Here is a 21,969-nt window from a genome sequence, read left to right on the forward strand (position 1 = left end):
CCCCACAGACGGGGAGACAATTTAGATATGCTGGTGTGGGGTGGTCCTGCACCCTGGCCCGAGTGTGGGGAGCATCTTACTCCCAGCTGGGGCTTCCTTGGGGGAAGACCTGTTATCACAGCCTAGAAGGGAGAAGTCCCAAGGCCCCCAGGCCCTGGGAGAATCTCCCAAAGGGCCTATTATGAGAACTGCAGGGATATTTGGGTCCTAATTCCAGGGCTCGTGCCCTGGGCTCCAATGCCCAGGGAGCTGAATGCTCATCCTTATAGTAGGAAAGGCTGCTAGGGCTCAGCCACACACCTCCCTCCCTCCTTTGAACAAAGAGGTGGTAGGAAGGACACGAGAGCAGCTCAGTTCCCCAAGGGCCTGCCACACGCCAGGTGCCACACTGAGGGCTTCCGTTCACGACCTCATTTAATCTCACTTCAACCCTAGGAGGGATATCCAGTGTACAGATGAAAAAGTGAAATATCTCCCCAGGGTTGCACGGCTGGGAAGTGGCAGAGTGGGGACTGGAAGCCAGGCCTCTGACACCGGCAAAGACTTCAAACTCCCTTGGCCAGGATGCCTTCTGCACGAGGCTCTGCTGTGCGACCCTTCCTGTCCTGGTTGCCCTCCAGCCCACCTCCTGACTAGCCTGGGTCTTTGCTTTTTTCTTTCTCTCCTCGGCCTCCTAATTGAGAGGCTCCTGAAGATTTGCCCCGTAACCCTTCCCTCCTCCTTTCCATGTTCTCTTGCTTAGAGGCAGTAGAGCAAGCGGTGAAGCCCGGGTTCTTGGGTCAGATCCTGGCTCACCTCTCTGGGCCTCAATTCACCCATTCTAGGGAGGATAGTAACAGTACCTAGCTCTCAGGGTTGGCATGAGGGTTAATAAAATAACCTATGTGAAGTCCTGATAACAGTGCCATAACGGTACACCACAAGTGCTCGCTAAATACTGGCTGCTCTTATTCTTAACGAATCCATCCATTTTCAAGACTTCAGTGGTCGCTGCTCAGCTGATGACTCCCAAAAACTACATGTGCAAACAATAACAAAATGACTGGACTTCAGACATAGGAGGGAGCCAGACAGTTGTCACAGCTCACACCTGTCTGGTGCTTTAGAGTTTCATGGGACCCACACACACAGCCCATCCCCAGAGAAGGAAACTGAAGCCCAGAGAAGGTAAGGGATTTGTCCAGGGAACTCCTGTCGCACACCTACTGCGTGCTGGGCGCTCCATTTACCATATTACATGTGTCCCCACGGCAACCCTGCAGAGAAGGTAACAGCGCCCCCCACATTCACACAACGCCCAGCACGCAGCAGGCACTCTCTAAACAGTCTTGAATGATGCATGATTGAGGCTCAGACAGGCAAACTGACCCATCAAGTCCCCGCCAAGTGGGGGAGGAGGGATTCGAACCCAGGCCTGCCTTGTGCTCTGATGTCTCTGGGCCCCTCTGTCCGGGGCTGAGCATCCAGCAGCCAAGCCCTGCTGGCTGACGGCACTGCATATTCCTCTAATGCTCTTCCGCGTTTTCCCCAGCAAGGGTTTGGGAACATTGACGGCGAGTACTGGCTGGGCCTGGAGAACATTTATTGGCTGACAAACCAAGGCAACTACAAACTGCTGGTGACCATGGAGGACTGGTCTGGCCGCAAGGTGTTCGCAGAATATGCCAGCTTCCGCCTGGAGCCTGAGAGCGAGTATTATAAGCTGCGGCTGGGGCGCTACCACGGCAACGCTGGTGACTCCTTCACCTGGCACAACGGCAAGCAGTTCACCACCCTGGACAGAGACCATGATGTCTACACAGGTAGGAGCAGTGGAGTCAAACCCAGGGGCAGGGCACGGAAAAGAGGCCAGCCAAAGCCAGAGCCCCTGACTGCAGGGCCTGAAAACAGGAAGATCCCAGGGTCTAGCTGCCTGACCCTGTTCCCACCCCCTGAAGGTCCACTCCTCTAGCCACTGCCCACAGATCCCCTTCGCAAAGCTGGGTCAGAATGGCACTTACAGAAAGAGAAAGGTAAAGAGGTATACAAATTACACCTTTGAGGGCCACTCTGGGCCAAGCCAGACATCGTGCTGGGCTGCACATGTGTATCACCTCTGCCTGGGGCACCAGGTCAAGGCTACATAACTCCATGGGCTCTGGGCCATACACCCTGGGTAACAGTGCCGGCCCCACCTCTACCAGCCATGTGTCCTTGGGCAAGCTGCTTAGTCTCTCTGGGCCTCAGTTTCCACAGCTGGAAACGAAGACAATCTGCCTGGCAGGGTGGTGAGAAGGTCAGAGAGCAGAGACCTGCCGCGCTTGGTCGGGGACTTGGCTGGTAGGGCTCCATGTCGCGGGCTCTCTCCCTGTGATTACCGTTATTGTCATGCACTGTTAACGCAGCGCTGTAAGTGAGCTCTTAAGAGGAAACGAGATAGGAGAGATTAAGTGATTTGTCCAAATTCACATGCCTCAAATCCAAGCCTTTACTAAGAAGTCTTCATCAAATAAAAAACAAGGGAGAAAACAGAAAATTATAAGCACAGATACAGTCCAGCCCTAAACCCAGACAATAACCCCCCACAGCTCATGCCTCCCAAGGCCCCACACCCAGTTTCTTGAGATGACGGCCTCTGGGCCCTAACAAGCTGGCAAAGTCAGAGAGGCCTAGCTCCTCCCTGAGGCCGACCCCACCTCGAGGCCAAGGCTGTGTGGTCTCCTGGGCAGACCTGGCCCCTCCTGCCCCAGCTCCCCATTTAGTCCTGGTCTGAAGGCCACTCCCTCCCCTCCGAGGGGCGTCTCAGGAACGACCGGCACTTCAGGCAAGCCCTGCCACCTACATACGGAGAGGGAGGTCCTCACTCCAGGTGCCCACGGCAGCCACACTCCAGCAGACTGTTCTCACAACACTGGGGACACGCACACACTCTCCCTGTCACAGGCACTAAACGGACCTTGCTGAGGGGTCCCTGAGGAGTTAGTGTCGTCTTAGGTGAGGGCTGCCGAGGCTTCCAGAAGATCAGGGCAGGAAGCTGACCCTCAAAGTTAGTCTGACTCTGGGGACACGGGGGCTGCTACAGCATTTCCTGGGGTCCTCCTGGATAGCTGGGAGAAGACTGTTCTAGCACCCCAACCATCAGGCCCGTCCAGCAGCATGTTCTGTGGACGGTGAGGAAGTGAGCTCCTTGTCCCTGGAGGCGTGCAGGGCAAGCTTATGGGGGCCTCCACCCGCAGATGGGAGGCTGGCTGATGTACTCTCCACATCCAACACTGCCACTTGGTCCTTGTGGCCTCGCATCACAGCCCAGAGGAGCTCGAGAAAAACTCTGGGACAGCCTGGGCTGCGGGGACTACAGGGTGCCTGGGGCTGAGTCTCCCCTCAGCCTGCTGCCTCCTCACCTCATCCCAAGGCCTCAGCGGGAGCAGGGCCACCTGCCCCATTGGGCCTCCCAGCCCACAAACTTGACTGAGGCAGCCCTTCCCCGAGGCGGAGGTCCCCTTCCTAGGCCTGATCAGGAAACTGGGGACCCCCCTTTAACTAAGAGCAGCCCGAGCGAACAGAGGCTCCTCCTCCTTCTTGGGAAGGGCGATGTCCCGCAGGCGGGCTCGCACCTTGCCCGCACTTTTACTGCCATTCCGAACTGTGTGTCCCTGGCAGCGAAACAGCACGATGTGATAGCGCCAAATGTTTTACGAAAATATCTTTCTTGTGTGAAATAATAAGAAAAACATATTTGGCTGGAATACAGGCTGGGGAGGAATAGAGGAGCATTTCATCTTAAACACTTCCTTTGTCATTCGTCAAAGACTCTTTATCTTAAAAAAATTCCTAAGAAAAACCCTTTGGCCCTCTCCCTGCCACCTCAGGTCAGTTCCATTTTCTATTCAAACCTACGAGGTGGAGTCCTCCCCAGGCGCTTCCTCTGCACCACATCCTGGGCCAAGGGCTCGAATATGTGCCCTCATTCAATTCCCACAGCAGTCCTGGGCAGGAGGCAATGCCTTTATCCTGAATTCAGTGGCTCAGCAAGGTCACACAGCTCCTTAGTCAGGCACGTCTGGGCAGGTCTGAAGCCTGGTCCACCTCTCAAGCACTTCTTGTTCCAGAGGCCCCCTAGAGAGGGTCCTGCTGAAGTCCCCGAGCAGATGGAGGACACAGGTAAAACTGCCTCCTCCCTGAGACCTTCTCACTCCCTTCTCTCCTGCAGGAAACTGTGCTCACTACCAGAAGGGAGGCTGGTGGTACAACGCCTGCGCCCACTCCAACCTCAACGGGGTCTGGTACCGTGGGGGCCATTACCGGAGCCGCTACCAGGACGGAGTCTACTGGGCTGAGTTCCGAGGAGGCTCCTACTCGCTCAAGAAAGTGGTGATGATGATCCGGCCCAACCCCAACACCTTCCACTAAGCCAGCTCCCCTCCTGACCTCTCGTGGCCATCGCCAGGAGCCCGCCCCGGCACACCGGCCCCGGCACAAAGAGCAACTCCTCGCCAGTGCACCCTGGGGCCGGGAGGCCCAGGACGTTGCATTCCGTCTTCCCAAGTCACCGCGGCAGATAACGGAACTAAATCGATACAGTATTCTCTGTCCCTACTACTCCACTTCACGCCAGACAGCCCATCACTTTTCCAGACAGGACAGGACCGCAGATAAGTCTTTCTTTAAATAAATTAAGCCCTTACAATAAAAATACAACTGCAAAATACCTTCATAATATACACGTGTATGAGCCGACCTTGTGCACTTGTGTGTATACCACATATATATGCATTTAGATATATACCATACGTCATATATCTAGATACATATACAGGGTTGCCTTATATACCTAAATACACATATTCTCAATTCTCAGATGTTGAAGCTGTTAACGACAGCTTTGCTCGTAGGAGAAAAGCATTTCATGCATGTTGTGCTCCCTGAGTCTAAGAGCAGATCACAGACTGTGTAGCTCCAATCCAAAGAACCCTTGGCATCCGTGTGCCTGGATTCTTCCAGGGACGTCTACAATGCTACTTGCTCACACAGCGTTTCCTTCCTCACTTAAGAACCCCTTTGCGCACCTAATCAAATGTCAAAATCCCCTTCACTTTCCATTTCTGTACTTCTCCCCATTCTCAGGACTTTTTCACCATCCATCCATCCACTTGTTTGTTCATTCAATTCAACTCAGTCAGTGCCTCCTGTGATCAGTCCTGGGCCCTCGCTGTGGTTCGAGGCAACTTTTCTGCTCTTCTCTGCTCCTTGCCTGCCTACTTCTTACCTTTTCTGTTGCACCGTCCTTTCTTTCCAGGCAAGATTCCTCAGCCTCTGAGTAGAAGACAGTCTGGGCTCTAGGTTTCTGGTCAGGAAAGGGAAGGCCAGGCCCAAAAGCTAACTGCCGGCCACACAGATAACGTATTCTCAGTTTTGTATTTTCCATTCACACTTTAGCCTATGTGTCATTTTAACCTTCACAGAAATAATAACCTACCTTGCCCAGGAGGTATTCAGTTGAAAAGAAGTCATCATCCGATCGTTGGGGCCCACAAATGGCTACAGACCAAAGGTCCCATGCTCTCAGGCCGACTAGAGTCCGCATCTCATCCCCAAACTACACTTCCCTGGAGAACAGGAGCCACAAAAATGAGAACTGGCGACTTCTTGTGAGTCACTGAACGACCAGGGGTCACCGGACCCCTTGGTGGATGAATTGCAGCATGGTGGCTTTCTGAGTCCTGTTGGCTACAAAGTGTCAGACTCAGTACTGCCAGGACTACTGCCAAGCAGGGACAAGAGATGAGTCCAGAAGGTGAGACCCTCCCCAGGGGGCGTGTGGGCTGGGGTGTGCGAGATGTTGGAACACTTGGTACTGTCCATGTCCGTGTGTGCCTATTACCTCAGCATTCTCACAAAATGTACCATGTAGCATGTTTTGTGTATATAAAAGGGAGGGTTTGTTTTTTTCTTAATATATTCCCAGGTTATCCTTGTAATGACACAAATCTGCAATAAAAGCCATCAGTGCTATTTGGATGTATCCACACTGTCTGTTATTGTTTTAGAATGCCTTCCTGGGACCTCTTGTATCAGAGCCTCTTTAAGTAAAACCAGGAAGAGATTCAGCACCAGGGACACACACACTAAAACCACGTAAATCCCACTCTCCCTATCTTTGGTTTCCACCTATGCCCTCAGGAGTCCCATGGCAGTACCTCAGGCCGCGACAGCTTTCTGGAGCTCTGCCTCCTTACACCCAGCCGTGTGCGGGATGTCTCCACTGGATGTCCTGGAAGCACCTCCTAGGCAATGCGGTCAACACCCGAAACACCTTCCCCCCAGGTCTGCTCCCATTTCACCAAATGGCACCATCCACTCAATTGTTCAGGTCAAAAACAAGGACTTCTCCCTCCCCCTCGCCAAGGTCAACCCCTCCCTCTCTGCAAGCCCTCTTCTCTGCCTGGGTGTAGGCGCCTGTCTCCTCTCCCCTCGACTACAACAACAGGCTCCCACCAGACCAGGAGCCCTGTGCCTCCACCTCCTCTCCAAGCTGACTTCCACGCGATCTACCAGAACCGCCTTGCTGTAAAATCAATCTGTGAGTGGGAGGCATCTCTAGGCATGACAAGAACTCCCAAAACCATAAAGCCAAAGCCTAAGGGATAGGACTAAAGAAAACCCCGAATTTTCTGCCTTCTGAAAGGCAAAACAAAGTAAAATATGACCAACATTGAGAGGCAGGTATCAAACAAGAGAAAAATACAGAGTTAGTATTAATGATACACCAAGAACACTTTCAAATTAAGAAGAAAGATACAAACACTGTGATAGAAAACTTTGTGAAGTACACGAACACGCTAGAAGGCTCACAAATGTCCAAGAAACAAGAAAAGATGCCAACCTCAGTAGTAAGCAGAGAGTGCATTAAATCAAGCATAAACCATCACACGGCGCCTGTCAGATTGGCAAAGACGAAAAAATGTCAGTCTCCACGCGGAGAAGGGAATGGAGAAATGCGTACTCCGTGCACTAGGCATGAAAGGATAAATGGATTCAATACTTTTGAAGGGCTGTTTAGCAATTTACAGATCAGAATTTAAAATGTACTTATACCCTTGGACGCAGCAATCCCTCTTCTTAATGACCGAGCAATACTGCTACGAGCGCTTTTTCTAGCAAAGCTGTGGTTGGGGAGAGAACGTTGAGTGAAGCCTACTTTGCGCTGGGATTGGACTTACATCTTCTTGCGTAACCCTCACAGCAGCCCTGTGAAGGAGACACTGTTCTCCTTACTCCCTAGAAGAGAAAATGAGGCTCACAGTCAGACTCCTGGCAGAAATGCTCTGGCGGCGGTTAGTCCAGAAGGTGCTGGGTATCAGGTGCCAAGTAAGAGTTCTCAACTCCCTTCTCCCAAACTCCAGTCAGTTCTTGGGGTCACAACTGTTGGGGTCACAGTGGAACTCGGATATTATTAAGTGAGAATATCTCAACCTCAGCCAGGCCATAGCCACCCCTCCGCACAGACCTGGAGTGGAGTGTGTGGGACGTAAGGATGGACAGCAAAGGAAAACAGGGTCCAACCTTACTGGTCACTGTTCTTGGGTCCAAACCCCAAAGCAGAGAGCTCTGGAAAGCCATGCTGGACAACATGAAGCAGCCCTTTTTCTAAACCTGTTGGGATCTAAACAAAAGCAGGCCGTGACCTGCTTTTCTCCCAACCCCCACCCAAGCCTGAGTCTTAGTCAAACCACATCCTGGGTAAATGGAAGGAGAGGAAGGAATAAGCCCATTAGAGATGTGGAACCAGCTCTCCTTGGAGTAAAATGGGGGCGGGGGGGGGGGGGGGTTGGTCAATTTACCAAACCAACAGCATCAAAGAAGAGAACAGGGGATGGGAGAGCTGTGTTCAAGGGCACTGCGCCTTCGTGCCCGGTGTGTTGCTCCCCCCACCAGCAAACACAGCCAGTCAAGACCCTGGGGTCTGATCAGATTACCACTCCTCCTCCCCCATCCCAGCCAGTGACCTTTTGAGGCCTACAGTCATAGGAGTCCTGCTGTGACTAAGGTCTCCATGGTGGGTGCATCTGCAGAACCAGAGGAAGTCAGTGAAACCCGGTCTTTCTCCTGCCTAAGCCACAACACCACGTCCCAGTTTGGGCCAATACCTTGGTCACTGGAGGGCACCCACCCACCTGCTGGGCTTGTGTGGGGAACATGGCAGGAAGACAGTGATGTTCTCCAAGCAACTGACATTGAACAGGACCCTTTTCCCCAAATCATGCCAATTTTGAGCAAGATTGAAAGAGAGACCTCTGAATTACTGACAACAGTAGTCACGGGAGTCTATGATGCTCCCAATCCACAGATGCTTTTTGGGAGCTCAGGGGATGTTTCCTGATCTCCCAGGACCACCTCATCTGTTACCTACAGTCCTGTAAAGACTCTTGATTATAGTAAGAGAAAGCCAGACAACTGGATTAAGCAAAAAAGGGGACATTTTAAGTGTAACAAAATGTTAAACAGGCACTCTTTCTGCCTTGGTTTTATCTGAGACTCCAAAGGCTAAGGCCAAAGTAATAACTGCCAAGTGTCCCACATTCTAAAACAAGGAGCAAGACATCCCTGCAAGGCAGATGGCCCCAAATTGGTCCCACGGCATTAGCTGACTGCCCAGCTGCAGCCTGTGTAAAACTGCAGAAAAAATACCCTGGGGTGGAGGAATGACACGCTCCTCCACCACCGCAGGAAGGGTGGGTGCTCCCCTTCACCCTAAATCAAGTGACAGGAACCACAAGGGACCGTTCCAAGAGTCTGGCGTGGGCCAGCACAAGCTATGCTGTCTGGCTCATGCCTCCAGCCTATGGCCCTGAGGCAGAGAGCAGTGGGAAATGGGACTGCACTGGAAGCAAAAGGCAAGCCCACGACGGGGGCATGGCAAGCAAGGACATGGGTTCCCTAGGAATTAGGGGGCAGCCTGGATGGCGGGGTGGGAGTATTGCAGGAGGCCCAGGAGCCAAGGAAGGAGTTGTAAGTGGTCAGCTGGAGGAGAAGCGTTACTCCATCAGGGCGGCTGAGTCAGAGGGGCCCAGAAGGGAAATTCTGAGGCAGCAGCAGCAGAGAGGGAGAAAAGACAACATGAGGGTGCTTTGGGCATCTGGCACACCCATAGGGCACAAGGTCGGGTTTATGGCCAAATCTTACCCCTTGCTTCTCCCTCTCCCCATTCCAACCCCAAGGGACACAGACCTCAGCAGGCAAGTCGGGGAGGCAGCAGGACTCTGGGATCTGGTGAAGGAGCTGACTTGTGCGCCCTCCCCCACCCAGGCCTCCAAGTCTGGCCGGGCTTTCAGAGTCCAGACTTCTGATTACTACACTGGACTGTCTGCAGTGGCAGGACTGTTAGAAAGGATGGGGCTGCCTAAGAGCAGAAAGACTAAGGGGGCTGCTAAGTTTTCAGCGTTGACTGGGAAAAGAACTAGTCCACAGAGTAGGCTGGAAAGGACACTGGGGAAAAAATAAAGTTGGTTTCCTCTTACACCTGATTGAGTCCAGCTTATTTAATAAGCTGGTTACATAAGGACACGAGGTATCTCCCAGAGTCCATGAGCAGGGACACAGCTGGGCCTCACGAGGGCCAGGAACCAGAAACTGCCTGGAACGCCTTCAAGAGGCAGGGCAGCTGCTTCCTCAGCTTCTCTCCCTTTCTTTTCCTGTTCCCTTGCTTGCAGAGTTTCTTTCTCTGTTTCTCATTGTGCATCCACTTGCTTTTCCCAGCACAGAATTCCTGAGCTCATATGTCCTGGTCTGAGTGCCAGCAAAGACTTCAAGCACCTCTCAGTTCCAATGCCAGCCCCTGGCCAGAGGACCCGACTGGCCCACGTGGGGTGGGTATCCACCTCAATCCTATCCACTCTGGCCTCAGAACAGAGCTGGGTGGAATGAACACTGCTGCTGGAGTTCAACATTGTACGAGAGGTGGGGGGAGTTCCCAGGTTCCCAAAGAAGGAGGGGCCACGTGCTGGGTCTATATCTAGAAAGGTATATAGACTACACTCTAGCTGTTGTTGGTCCCCGTCCTCTGCAGGGACCATATTTTGCCAGCCAGGTGGATTTTGTCCCATTACTCATTAGATTGTGTCCTATTCCCCAACCCCGCCCCTGATGACCCCTGCCCTACCCGAGAAAGCACACCCAACTCTTCCAGGCCCAGCTGGGTCACTAAACATGACACCTGGCTGTGCCCAGACAGGGGTCTCCTGCCCTTCCTGGACACATCGAGTTTCTCAATAGTCTCTATGGATGCAGGAGGCAACATGGTCCCACTGTGGGGGTCTTCCTGGCAGTATTTTGCTCTAGATAACACTCATACCATCTGCCATCTATGGGGTGCTTCTATAAGCACCCTCCCTTCGACATAACAGAAATTCAGGCTTACAGATGTAAGTGACTTGCCCAAGAACATGCGGCCTGGGACACTCAGGATTTGAGCTTCTGTAGCATTAGATCACTGTCCCCAAGGATGAAACAAAACAACTAAGGCTCTTCTCTCACTCCCTCGTCACTCCCTAGTACATCTGAGGATCATGGCAGCACGGAGCCTCCTGCCCGTAGGCGTGGGGATGTGAGGTAGCCAGCCAGCCTGCCTGTGCGGAAGCAGCTGGCTGGACAGTAGGTCCCCAGATGTCAGGAAGCTAGTCCTGGGCTGTTTGCTCAATTTATCTCAGAGCAGCGGGCCCAGAATATTACGGGGCTGTGATGGAGAACATTTCACAGCTTCTTGGGGCTCCCAACCCTTTGTCAGGGTGAAAGCTGCTTGGCCCTGCCTTTCTCCTTCCTCTTGTAGAACAAGAGAGCCACTTGTCCTACGACCTACAGACTCAGCCCCACCTTTTGGCACTCTTAGTGTCCCACTTGCAGCTGGTCTGGCTGTCACCTCATGTACCATTTCTACTTGGTCCAAGTCCTGGTTCACATTGTCTGTAACTGGGTCCCTGTTGTGGTGGCTCGTCTCCCATCTCCCACGCCTTTGGACCTGGGGCCTGCCTACCTAGTCTCTCCCAGATCCCAGCGTCAGGCCTGAACCAGCCCCAGTCTGGGGTTCTGTTACGTGTGAACACAAAGCCTTGGTACCAACCATCACCAAGCCATTCAAGTGTCTCGATCTCTGCTGACCTTGGGCATCCTGGGCCAGCTCAGCCCACACATGGGAACCCAGACATACATAATACTTCCCATCTGTGCCGCCTTCCCAAAGCACTTCCACATGTGGCACGTCCCGGGTGGGCGGCCCATCTGGCTGCCCCATCCTCTGCTCGTTGACAGTTGTATTATCAGGCTCCATGGGCTGGTCAAGGGGTGCTCCCTTCCCCCTGCTTCAGCACGTATACCCTCCTGATGCCGAGGGACATCTCATGATAGAAGAGAGCTCCTTGGGCAAGGGTGGACAGGCCACATTTGCCCTGACCCTTAGCAGAGCCAGACGTGGCCCAGAGCCTGAAAGGGTAGCTAATGTACAGGGAATGGAATTAGAATTCCCTTCTGGAGTCATGTGATAACAGAAGCCAATGCCCTAGTCATCTCAAAGCAGGGAAAGAATTAGCAGAAGCAGGCAGCCTCCTTGGAGCCCAGAATGCAGACCAGGCCCAGGCAAGAGTGCCCAGGCACGGAATCCTGTCAGCCTCCTCTCCACGGGAACCCAACAGCGAGGCAGCCTTTTCTCATTGATCAGGGAGGCACAGGGTTGTGCCGGGCACACAGGGAGATGGATTAAAGACAGATATTCAGGACACAGAGGCAGGAGCAGAGGGCAGCTGAGCAGTTGGGTGGGAGGCCTGAAGGCCTGGCTGCCTCACCCGGGGCCCAGGAGAGCGCAGGGAGTGTGTTTCTCTGCCAAGAGCACAGAGAATTGGTGGGTAGAGAAATGTATATTAAAACAAGATGCCATCTTTCACCTACCATTTTATCCTAAAGAAAAACAATTGGTAACACCCAGTGTTGGTGAGAAGGGAGAAAACAGGCATGCCCACACTTTGTTGGTGGAAGTGTACCCGTGACCCTCCCAGAGGGCATTCCAGCAGTAGCTACCAAAAATAAAGTCCTGCAATTCCACTACCATCACCCTGTGTCTCAGAAATGGCTGACGGGTGAGTGAAGGTGACACGGATGCAGACGTTCTCCTCTGCGCTACCTGTCAAAGGGGGAAAGCACAAGCAACCTGAGTGTGCGTCAGCTGGCGCACGGCTAAACAAACCAGCACGTATCTCCACACTCTTCAACAGCTCAGCCACGCTGGGCGCCATGGAGCCACCGCAAAGAATGAAGGAGTTCTCTATTTGCTGTCACTGAACAACATTTGTGACACGTTAAGTGGAACAAAAGTAAGGTGCAAAACAACACGAATAAAATGTTCCCATTTTGGTTTAAAAGCACATATTATTCACACGCCCCCACGTGCACAGATATTCATCTAGGTAGATTAAAATGCCTGGAAGGATACACACCAACTGTTAACAGTTGTTGCCTCTGGGGAGTAGGAGAGGAAGAAGGGGATTTTTGCGTTTTAATTATAGACTTTTTTAGTGTGAATGAGTTTTACAACAAACAATGTGTTACTTTTGTAATTTAAAAAGTTTCTAAAAGAACGAGTGGGTGCTGAACGCCACTCTTGAGCGCAGCCTTTCCAGGGGACCACAGAAAATGGAGATCTTCTTGTCTCCCCTGAGCAGGCGTTCCTGGACCTCGGGAGATCTGGACACATCACGCTCCAGCGCCCGGCACACACCTTATGAGGATGATACAGGCAGCCTTGCTGAGGGTAACTTTCTAGACCCTTCTCAGGCACCTTTCTTCCTTACAGAGGTGCAAGAATTTGCCACCTCTCAAAGTGGCAACCACCCCCTCTGTCCAATAGGATTTCCTCCCCTCAAAGTTAGCTTCTGAGAGGGACCCAGCATTTCCTGCTGCCCTAGAATTCAATCTTACAGTTTTCTGTGTGTTGAGTTTTACAGCTGATTGTGTCCCAATACAGATGGGGCAACAAGGTAATAAACGTGGGATAGTGATAAAGGTTGTGCACTGAACCAGTTATCCACTGCTGTGTGACTCTTTACCCCAAAACTTAGCGGCTGACAACAATAAACATCTATCATCTTGCAGTTTCTGTGGGTCAGGAATTTGAGTGTGTCTTAGCTGGGTACCTCTGGCTCAAGGTGTCTCATGAGACTGCAGTCAAGCTGCTGACTGGCGCTGCGGTCTCATTCGAGGGCTCCACTTAGGCAGAATCTACTTCCAAACTCACCTACATGGCTACTGGCAGGCCTCAATCCCTTGCCACGTGGGGCTCTCCACAGGACTGTCAAACACACGGCAGCAGGATTCCCCCAGGATGTGTGATCCGAGAGAGGAAGTGAGAGCCAGCACCCAAGGTAGAAGGCACAGTCTTCTTGTACTCTAATCTCGGAAGTGATGTCTCATTATTTCCGTCACATTCTATTTGTTAGAAGCAAGTGAACACCTTCTGCCCATGCTCAAGGGGAAGGGATTACACAAGCACACAAACACCAGGGGGCAGGGACCACTGGGGGCCATCTTACAAGCTATCTACTACACGAAATCTTTCAGATTCCCAGGACCACGGTCCTAACTCTCTCTCTCCAGCACAGTGCAAGGAGATGTCCCAATGGCCCCAGGTTAGTCTTGAGGACGGAGAAGCTCACTAGTCCTTGCCCTACTCCTAACCCTTTTCTTCTTTATGGCAGCTGACCCTGCAGAGCCCTCAGTCTCCCATCTTGAGCCTCTGTCCCACTCAGGAGAGGCCCTGGAGACATTCCTATCCCCGGCCCACACTCCTGGTGGCCCCAGAGGGTGAAGACCTGTTAGAGGGAACATGGGGCATATTCTGAGGTTAGCAGTTGGGCACTGGGGTCAGACCTGGGTTTGAGCACTGGTCTCACCACTAGTAAGTGGCACTAGTTAGTGGTGAGACCTTTAATATGAGTCTTGTTATGCGCTATGAAATAAGTTAAAAATAGTGCCTCCCTCAGAGGAAGGAGCGGTAGGAGGATTCAGCGAGATAATGCACGTAAAGCGCTCAGTGCAGTGCCTGTCACATGGTGAAAGAATAAACATGAGTTGTCATTATTATCATGATTGTTAGCTTCTAATTAAAAATCCAAAGACCAAAGGTCAAAGAGGAGCAGGCATCTCAATGAGTATATACAGATTCCTGCTATGAAAACACTTTCTCTTGTACAAAATGGGTTTATGCTCTTACCTCCTTTTGGGGGATCAGATAAAAATTCTTGACCCAGAGAAAAGTTGACTACAAGTCCTCCCTGTACCCCAGAAGGGACAAACGTGACAAGGTGCTCAGCTCTGGGCAGCAAAGTATGCAGGAAACAAACCTCTCCCCAACATGTTTTCCTCCCACACTGTTTCTCTCCATGGAGACAGAGATATTAAACAGAGGATGCATAAGTTAAGGCTGGGTGGAACCCCAACCAGAGCATGAGGTCTTGAGTTAAACTTGGTATGCACCTGGCATATGACGTTTGCTAAGTCATAAGACATTGTGGGCTTTTTCATTCATAAAATGGGGAGTTTAATAACATCCACCGGCTTTCTGTAAAAATTGAGCAAGACTGTGGAGTCCCCAAGAAATGTGAATTTTAAGGTAACAAATCCTGAGATTGCAAAAGTAAATGCAAAGTTCTCTTCTGGAAGGAAGAGATTTAAGACAATCTGCAGCTGATCACCCTAGAAAATACGTAATGGAAAAGGTTTCCTTCATTTGGGATGCGTCGTGTCTTTGCGATTATTCTGCTGATTGAGAAGCATGTTTGACGGGTCAGAGGGCAGCTTCTCCCTGCTTGCTAGGCCCCCAAGAGGGTGGATGCCTGGATGTGGGAAAAGGGGAACTCGATCAAAGGCTCTCCTGGGCCAGGGGAGGGATGGCAACAGGTCGGCCCCTGCAGCATGTGGCCGCTGCAAAGAGGAGAAAGGACACAACCCACGGGCTCCAGGAGCAGGCATTCCAGAATGCCAGCTTAAGCTTTTCTCATGGCACTGACATCCCCTTATCCATCCCTATGCTATGCTTCCCCAGCTAAGGAAGGAGGAGTCTGGCTCCACACAGGTCCAGCTGGAGAGACGACTGGTTAGGAAAGGCAGGAGGGAGGGATAAGAGGTTTGGGGCCAGGCAGCTGGCTGAGGCACCAGGCAACAACCAGGATGGGCCTGTGGAACAAATGAGTATTCTTTGGGGATCCTTGCAAACACGTAGGGTGGGGAACTAAAAAAAAAAGGCCGGATTTCCTGCATGTGGAATGGAATTTTTTCAGTTGGGCATTAAAGGAAAGGATTAGCATTAATGTTGGCAAACTTGGGGTCACCTGGCTCACACTGTGGTAACCCTGGCTTGGGAGCGATCAGACTTGGCCCTGGGAGGGTGGTGGCCCCCACCAAAGGGGCAACAGCCACTCTGATCCATGTTCTGGGAAGCAGAAGAGCTGCGGACATCCAGCAGCTCAATCCCTCCTGCCTTCTGGAGGAAGATCAAGAGAGCACCTGTGCCTGCCCTTTCACTTCTGCTTTAAGGGTGCCCACAGCTCTAATGCACACAGTGATTCTCAAAGCCAGACTACAGGGAAATGCCGTGTGTCTCCATCAGGTATAAGGGACATGCTCACTGACAACTGTTTCACATCTTTCCAAGTCTTTGCTCTAAAATGAACTGTTTTTAAAGGGCTTTCCCTCCCCCTGTAGCAATTTCTGAAACACAGTGATGCACCCCAGGCTTCTGCATGGTCCCCTACCCAGTATTCCCTCCTCCAGCCTGACCTCCTCGAAGCCACTCACATGCTGTGGGCAAGGCAATGTGTGTTAATGCAAATCCAATCCACTCGTGCCCTTGCTTAAAACCCTCCATGGATCCCTGTTGCTCTTTGGAGGCCGGAGCCTGAGCACCCCACTCCCACTGTCTGGGCCCCAGGCGATCTCACCCTCCCTTCCCCTCCAGCTGCTTCTCATGACACTCTCCCCCTCATTCTCTACTCTCCAGCCAGTTTTTTCAACAAGCATGTTTTTCCTCACTTCAGGGCTCTTGCATAAGCTGCTGTCTTTGTCTAGCATGCTCACCTCCCACCTCTTCACTCAGCTTACTCATCTTTTAGGGCTTCCCTCCAGAAAACCCTCCCTGGTCCCCCAGACTTGTTTGGGTCCCCCTTTATTTGTTTCTTTGCCTTTCCCTTCAAAGTGTTCAGCTCACGTTTACTTTCTTACTTACTGCCAGTGATCAGATCTGGGCTGTGAGCTCCAAGAGAGCAAAAATAGTGTGTGACTGGTCCATCACCTAACAAAAGTGCCTAACCATCGTCTAACAACCAGCAGCAAGAACCCACCCATCTAGCCCAGGGCCTGGTGCGTGCTGCCCCCAGGCTCAGAGCACGAGGCCCTCACACACCTCGCTGTTCTGGGGGCTTTGGGGCATCACTGGAAACACTTCTTTTTGACCAATGACCACTTCTTTTTGAAAGTCCTTTTAGATAGCCAACAGTTTAGGTCTGTTTATTTTATACTCAAAAACAACTTGCCTTTATTTTAAACTTCAGAGTTCATATTTGAAAATAAAGCCTTACTTTTTAAAAATGGGAGGGTTTGCTCATTTGAAGGAATAGCTTAGGTTCTAGAATTTTACTTGATGTATTAGAAGTCTGGGTAAATTTACCAAGAATGTCTAACTGTTCTCTTACTATTTAGAACTGTCAGAATGCCTAATGCTTGTTCCTTGAGAGATCACAATTTTCCACATTGCCTATAGTCACTTCTAGCATCGTCTCGAAACCTTTTAAAATCCATTACATTCCGAATTTTATTTAGCTATTTCCTGGAGGGAAATATAGGTAGTGAAAACTGAACACCTTCTAAGTCAATAAAGCTATTTAGAAATAACTGGGATGGCCATTCTTCACAGCTCTCCGCCTGCTTTATCACTTCAATCTGAACTGAGGGTTTACGAGGAGCCGCTATCAGATAAAATTAAGCTGCAAATAATTGACCTATTTCCTACTGCTATTTTTACACTTTGAAGTAAATAGGAAGAAACTTTTTGAGACAAAGAGAGTCTTATTTTTAAAATGTAGTAAGTTTTTCCCTCAGTGTTTTTTAAATTATGTTGCACGAGAAACTCAGTGCACCAAACTGCAGCCAACTGGCTCTGAAATTTGCATCGAAAGGAGTTGGAATAGACACCCACAGTTAGTAACAACTGCTAGTACTATGGGAGGGTATCTTTACATGGAGCAAGAGACACACACGTGAATAGTCCCAGGAAACCAGTTAGCACAGAACCTTCCACAGAGGATTAAAAGAATCATTACAAAAATAAAACCCATACTTGCTCTTAGAGGCAAGTAAGTGCTGAAGCAGCATTCAGGGTCTCCAGCAGTGGAACCGACAAAGCAGCTGGAAATATCAAGGGCTGACCTGAAGTCCCTCCCAGAAAATAACTCCCTCCACCCGGGAAAGACCTACAGTGAGGACTTTGCCAGGGCAAAGAGAAATGATTTCAGACAATTTTTTTTTATATTGTACTTTCCAGGAATTATGTAACTATTCCTCTTTCGATAAACAAATCCATCCCTGGGACAGGTTGGGTTTTCGGGAGGATCCGGTACTGACACCACAACCCGGATTTGGGTGAGGTCTGTCTGTGCGATCAGGGGTGCAGGTAAAGCCCCAGCTGCCCTCAGGATGGATGGCCCCACTGAGCCTCAGAAAGGGATCGTGCTGCATTCTTTTTAAGGAAACTACGGCACCCCCATGGCAAACACACCATCCTGGGAACAGAAGGCACATTGGAGTCACCTTCTGTTCCTTCAATCTGACTTATTTATGTCAGGAGTGGTTCTGATGCAAGTATGAGAAATGCCATCCAACTGGTTTAGGGGTAGAGGGAAATCCTCTTATGGCTGAAGGGATAGGAGCACGGCAGTTAAGCTGGGCTCGCTTGGAGGCAGGAGCAGGAGGGCCCTGCGGGAGAACAGAGGTCCACATGGAGCCTCTTGGGAAGCACCTGCCAGGAAGAGGCAGCTGAGACGAGGTGATCAAGGACCCGGAGGGCTGCATCTGTCCAGAAACTCAGTGGCAAGGGGCCCCAAGGCCAGCGGAGGCTTCGTGTCCACTGCAAGTGCAGATTTGTCCCACGGCCTAATGAGGGCTTTCGTGATGATGCACAAGGGACCTCTGGCCAGTGGTCTGAGGAGGGGACTCATCTGAACGTGAGGGATCTGGGTGCATCTGCTTAGTCTGATGACAAGGTACACAGGTCAGAAAGGGAGATGGTATTGGTCCAGTCTGCCTTTCACTGAGACCCCTGACCAACGCCCTCAGAAGCCAAAGACAGCACTGCTTTGTGGTCCAAGAACAGAGAGTGTCACAAGAAAGAGTAAGATAATTCATCCCACTTCATACAGTGCCCGATGGAGGCCACCCACAAGTACTAAATGGCAGAGGACATACAGGTGGCAACTGCAAGGGAGGAGTAGGAAAATAATGACCTGGACAGTGGAGGTGGGGAGTCGGGACAGGACAGTGTCAGAGGCTTAGGGCTTATAGCCAGACTATCTGGGCCAAGTCCTGGCTCTGCCACTTTCCAGTTATGTGACCCTAGGCAACCTCTCAGGCCTGCTTACTCAATGGGCTATTGAGCATTCATTGAGATAATGCATTAAAATGTCTAGCAAAGTGCCAGGCACAGAGAAAGCAAACAATAAACAACAGCTCTCATGATCATTTTATAAGAGACAAGAGGCCACCCTTAATGATCCCGGAGCATGTCTGCTACTCAAACCAGTGGACTGCACTGGGCTACTCGCACCCTAATACCACAGATCTCATCCTTCAACTGATTAGCCTCGGGCAAAGCAGGAATGGGCCCGGGGGCTGTGCACACCAACACGCCCCCACCTGTAGATCTGAGATGGGGATTTGCCAGTCATCAAGCAGAAAGACACTGCAGTTTACAGCAAGCCGTAAGAAGACAACAAGGAAAGGATAAGAAAACATGAGAAAAGAAAGCATAGAATGATATTCAGTTCAATAATATGGCTTAAGACCATACAAAAGTGAAAGACTTTTACTCCCCTACTAAAAGGCAAGGTCTCTCATAGTGGGTCCAACTTACGCTGTTTTCAAGGATCAAGCCTAAAAACAAAGCAATTTAAAGCATTAAAATCTAAAATATAGTCAAAGATTTATAAAATGAATGTAAATGAAAAATAAAACAGATTTCACAGAATATCAGACAAAGAAGTAAAAGTAAACAAACAAATGGTATCCAGATCATTTTGCACGGGACGCTTCACAATGAACTTACGACTGCTATAAACTTCCGTATGCTAAATGATGCAAGGCAAAAAGGATTAGAAACGCAACGGGACTCTAACAGGTTTCTGTCTTCATAGACCAAGTTGTCAAAAATTAATCATTTGAATATTATAATGGAATTAAAAAAGTAATTTGAGAGATTATACATTCTTTTACAGCACCCATGAAACATTTACAAAAACTGATATTATATTAAACCACAAGGTAAATATCAAACATTTTAAAAACCTAGAAAGCGTGTATGTCACATATTCTAAACCAGTGTAAAAAAATTAGAGAGAAGACTGTTTTTAAAAACCAAAGCCATTTATAGTGGTGTTATGCATAATAGCCAAAAAGTGAAACAACTCAAACATCCATTAAATGATGAAAGGATAAATAAAACGTAGTGTACCCATACAGTGGAATACTATTTGGCAATAAGGAATGAAGTACTGATCATGCTCCAACATGGATGAACTTTGAAAACATGACGCTAAGAGAAAGAAGCCACTCATAAAAGCCCACATATTGTATGATTCATTTCTATGAAATGAACAGAATAAGCAAATCTATGGAGACAGAAAGGAGATTAGTGGTTGCTGGGGGCGGAAGGGAGGTGGCTAGAAGGAAAAGGGAGTGACTACTAATGGGTGTGGGGTTTCTGTTCAGGGTGATAAAAATGTTCTAAAATTGACTGTGCTGATGGTTGCACAACTCTGAACATACTAAGAATCACTGAATTGTATACTTTGAATGGATGATCTATGAATTGCATCTCAATAAAGCCATTTTTTAAAAAAAAGCAAAAACCTCAAGCCCTTGAAAATTAAAAAACCACTACCTTAAATAATACTTGGATAAAATAAAAATTGAAACTACAATTACAGAACATTTCAAGAATATCACTGAGAACACTATACATCAAAACATGTAGGATACAACAAAAGCAGCAATTGGAGGAAAACGAACACCCTTGACTAGTCCCCCCAAAAAGTGGAAAGAACAAGATATACACAAATCACCCAATAATTCAACTGCAGCAGTTAATGGAGATAACAAAACAACTTAAGAAAAGCAGGAGAAATGAATTATAAAAGACAAAAGCAGAAATTCCGTATTTCATCAAATCTAGGATATCTATCATAAGACGCACCATTATTTTATATATTATTAAGAAAAATTGCTGCCAATTAAAAATTGTCACAGTGCTTTGTAACCATCAATTGAAAGATGCATCCCAATTTCAGAGGTGTTAAAATGTGGAGAGAAAAAGCACATTCTAGACTGATGAAATACAGTAAATTAGAAAGCAGAAAGACAATGCGACTGATAAACAAATACAAAGTCTAATTCTTTGGAAGGACCAACAGACGTACCTCTGGCAAAGCAAATTAAAAAAAGAAAGAGAAAACAAAAATGCAAACTATTAGGAATGCAAAGCAAATATAACTATATACACACAGGAGGTTAAAATTTATAAGAGAATATTATGTATAAACTCTATGGTCAAAAAAAATTAAACGAGAAAAAAACTCTATGCTAATAATTTTGAAAACTTTGATCAAATGGACAATTTTCTACTAAAATTAAATTTTCCAAGTTGGCTTTAAAAGAATTAGAAAATCTAAATAAATGATGCTTGTGGAAGACATTTAAAAGCTGTCAAAAATCTATTTCCAAAAAATTGCACTAGATCTCTGAAAATATTAGGAGTCACTTCTATAAAACCTTAATTTCCCTTGTTATTAATATTATTTTAGACCATAAAAAGATAAAAACTTTTTCATAAAACTAGCATAACTGTGAAACCCAAACTACAAGAAGTATTTTTCACCTGTCAAATTGGCAAAGAAAAAAAAGAGAGAAAGGAAAAGAAAAAAAGCATATGAAAATGCACAATATTTGTGCATGTGAGTGAAATAGGCAATTTCACCCTCTTCCAATGAAACCTCTACGGAGGTCGTTCTGAAAATACACATGAAAAGGCATACAATTCTGCCTAAGTTTTGACCCAATAATCACACTTCTAGGAATTTATTATAATGTAATAATCATTACTATACGTAGAAAGTTTTTGCAACAAGGATGTTCACTGTAAACTTTTAATAGCAAAAATGTAGAAGCAACTTAAGTGTCAATATTAGAGAGCAGATTCTAGTTTGACAAATCCTTCTGATGAGACTGAGTCACAGCGTAGAAATACAGCTCAGAAATGTTCATGATGGAGTAAACATACGTATTTTACATGCACCTGAATGAATGAAAGGATATGAAGCAAAATCATGATTATCTCTAGGTGAGATAACAAACGATATTAATTTTCTTCTCTTCCTAATTCCTGACAGGGAACATGTATCATTTTCTAAAGAGAAGAATCAATAATTGTCATTATAATCTTATTGGTACAAATCTTATAAAATATATTAATAATGCCCAGAGAACCAGACAGAGGGGTTTGGGCCTGAGTTCTCCCAGTTCGGGAGGATGTGGATGAGCCAGTAAGAGTCTTGTTACTGTCACTGTGACCCTCTGGGCTGCAGGCTAGGGAGGCTTGGGATTCACTGGTCACTTGTGTAAGAAGCAGAATATCCTTGTTTCAAGACCCTCATCAAGGTTCCCATCCCTGGGAAGTATCAACAGCCT

At 48.7% G+C, this 21,969-nt stretch overlaps 2 protein-coding genes across 30 annotated transcripts in view; one reads left to right on the forward strand and one right to left on the reverse strand.

Annotated features, from left to right (window-relative positions):
* The window catches only part of ANGPTL2 (angiopoietin like 2), a 35,383-nt gene extending 29,382 nt beyond the window's left edge, over nucleotides 1-6,001 (forward strand). The window contains exons 4-5 of the mRNA XM_014863691.3: nucleotides 1,532-1,802; nucleotides 4,190-6,001. Of these exons, the coding sequence (XP_014719177.1) occupies nucleotides 1,532-1,802; nucleotides 4,190-4,389 (471 nt within the window). The 3' untranslated portion in view covers nucleotides 4,390-6,001. The remainder of the gene's footprint in view (nucleotides 1-1,531; nucleotides 1,803-4,189) is intronic.
* RALGPS1 (Ral GEF with PH domain and SH3 binding motif 1) overlaps nucleotides 1-21,969 on the reverse strand; it is a 308,501-nt gene that overhangs the window by 128,433 nt on the left and 158,099 nt on the right. The window lies entirely within an intron of this gene.

Source organism: Equus asinus, chromosome 10, assembly GCF_041296235.1.
Source record: "Equus asinus isolate D_3611 breed Donkey chromosome 10, EquAss-T2T_v2, whole genome shotgun sequence".
Classification (NCBI taxonomy): Eukaryota; Metazoa; Chordata; class Mammalia; order Perissodactyla; family Equidae; genus Equus; species Equus asinus.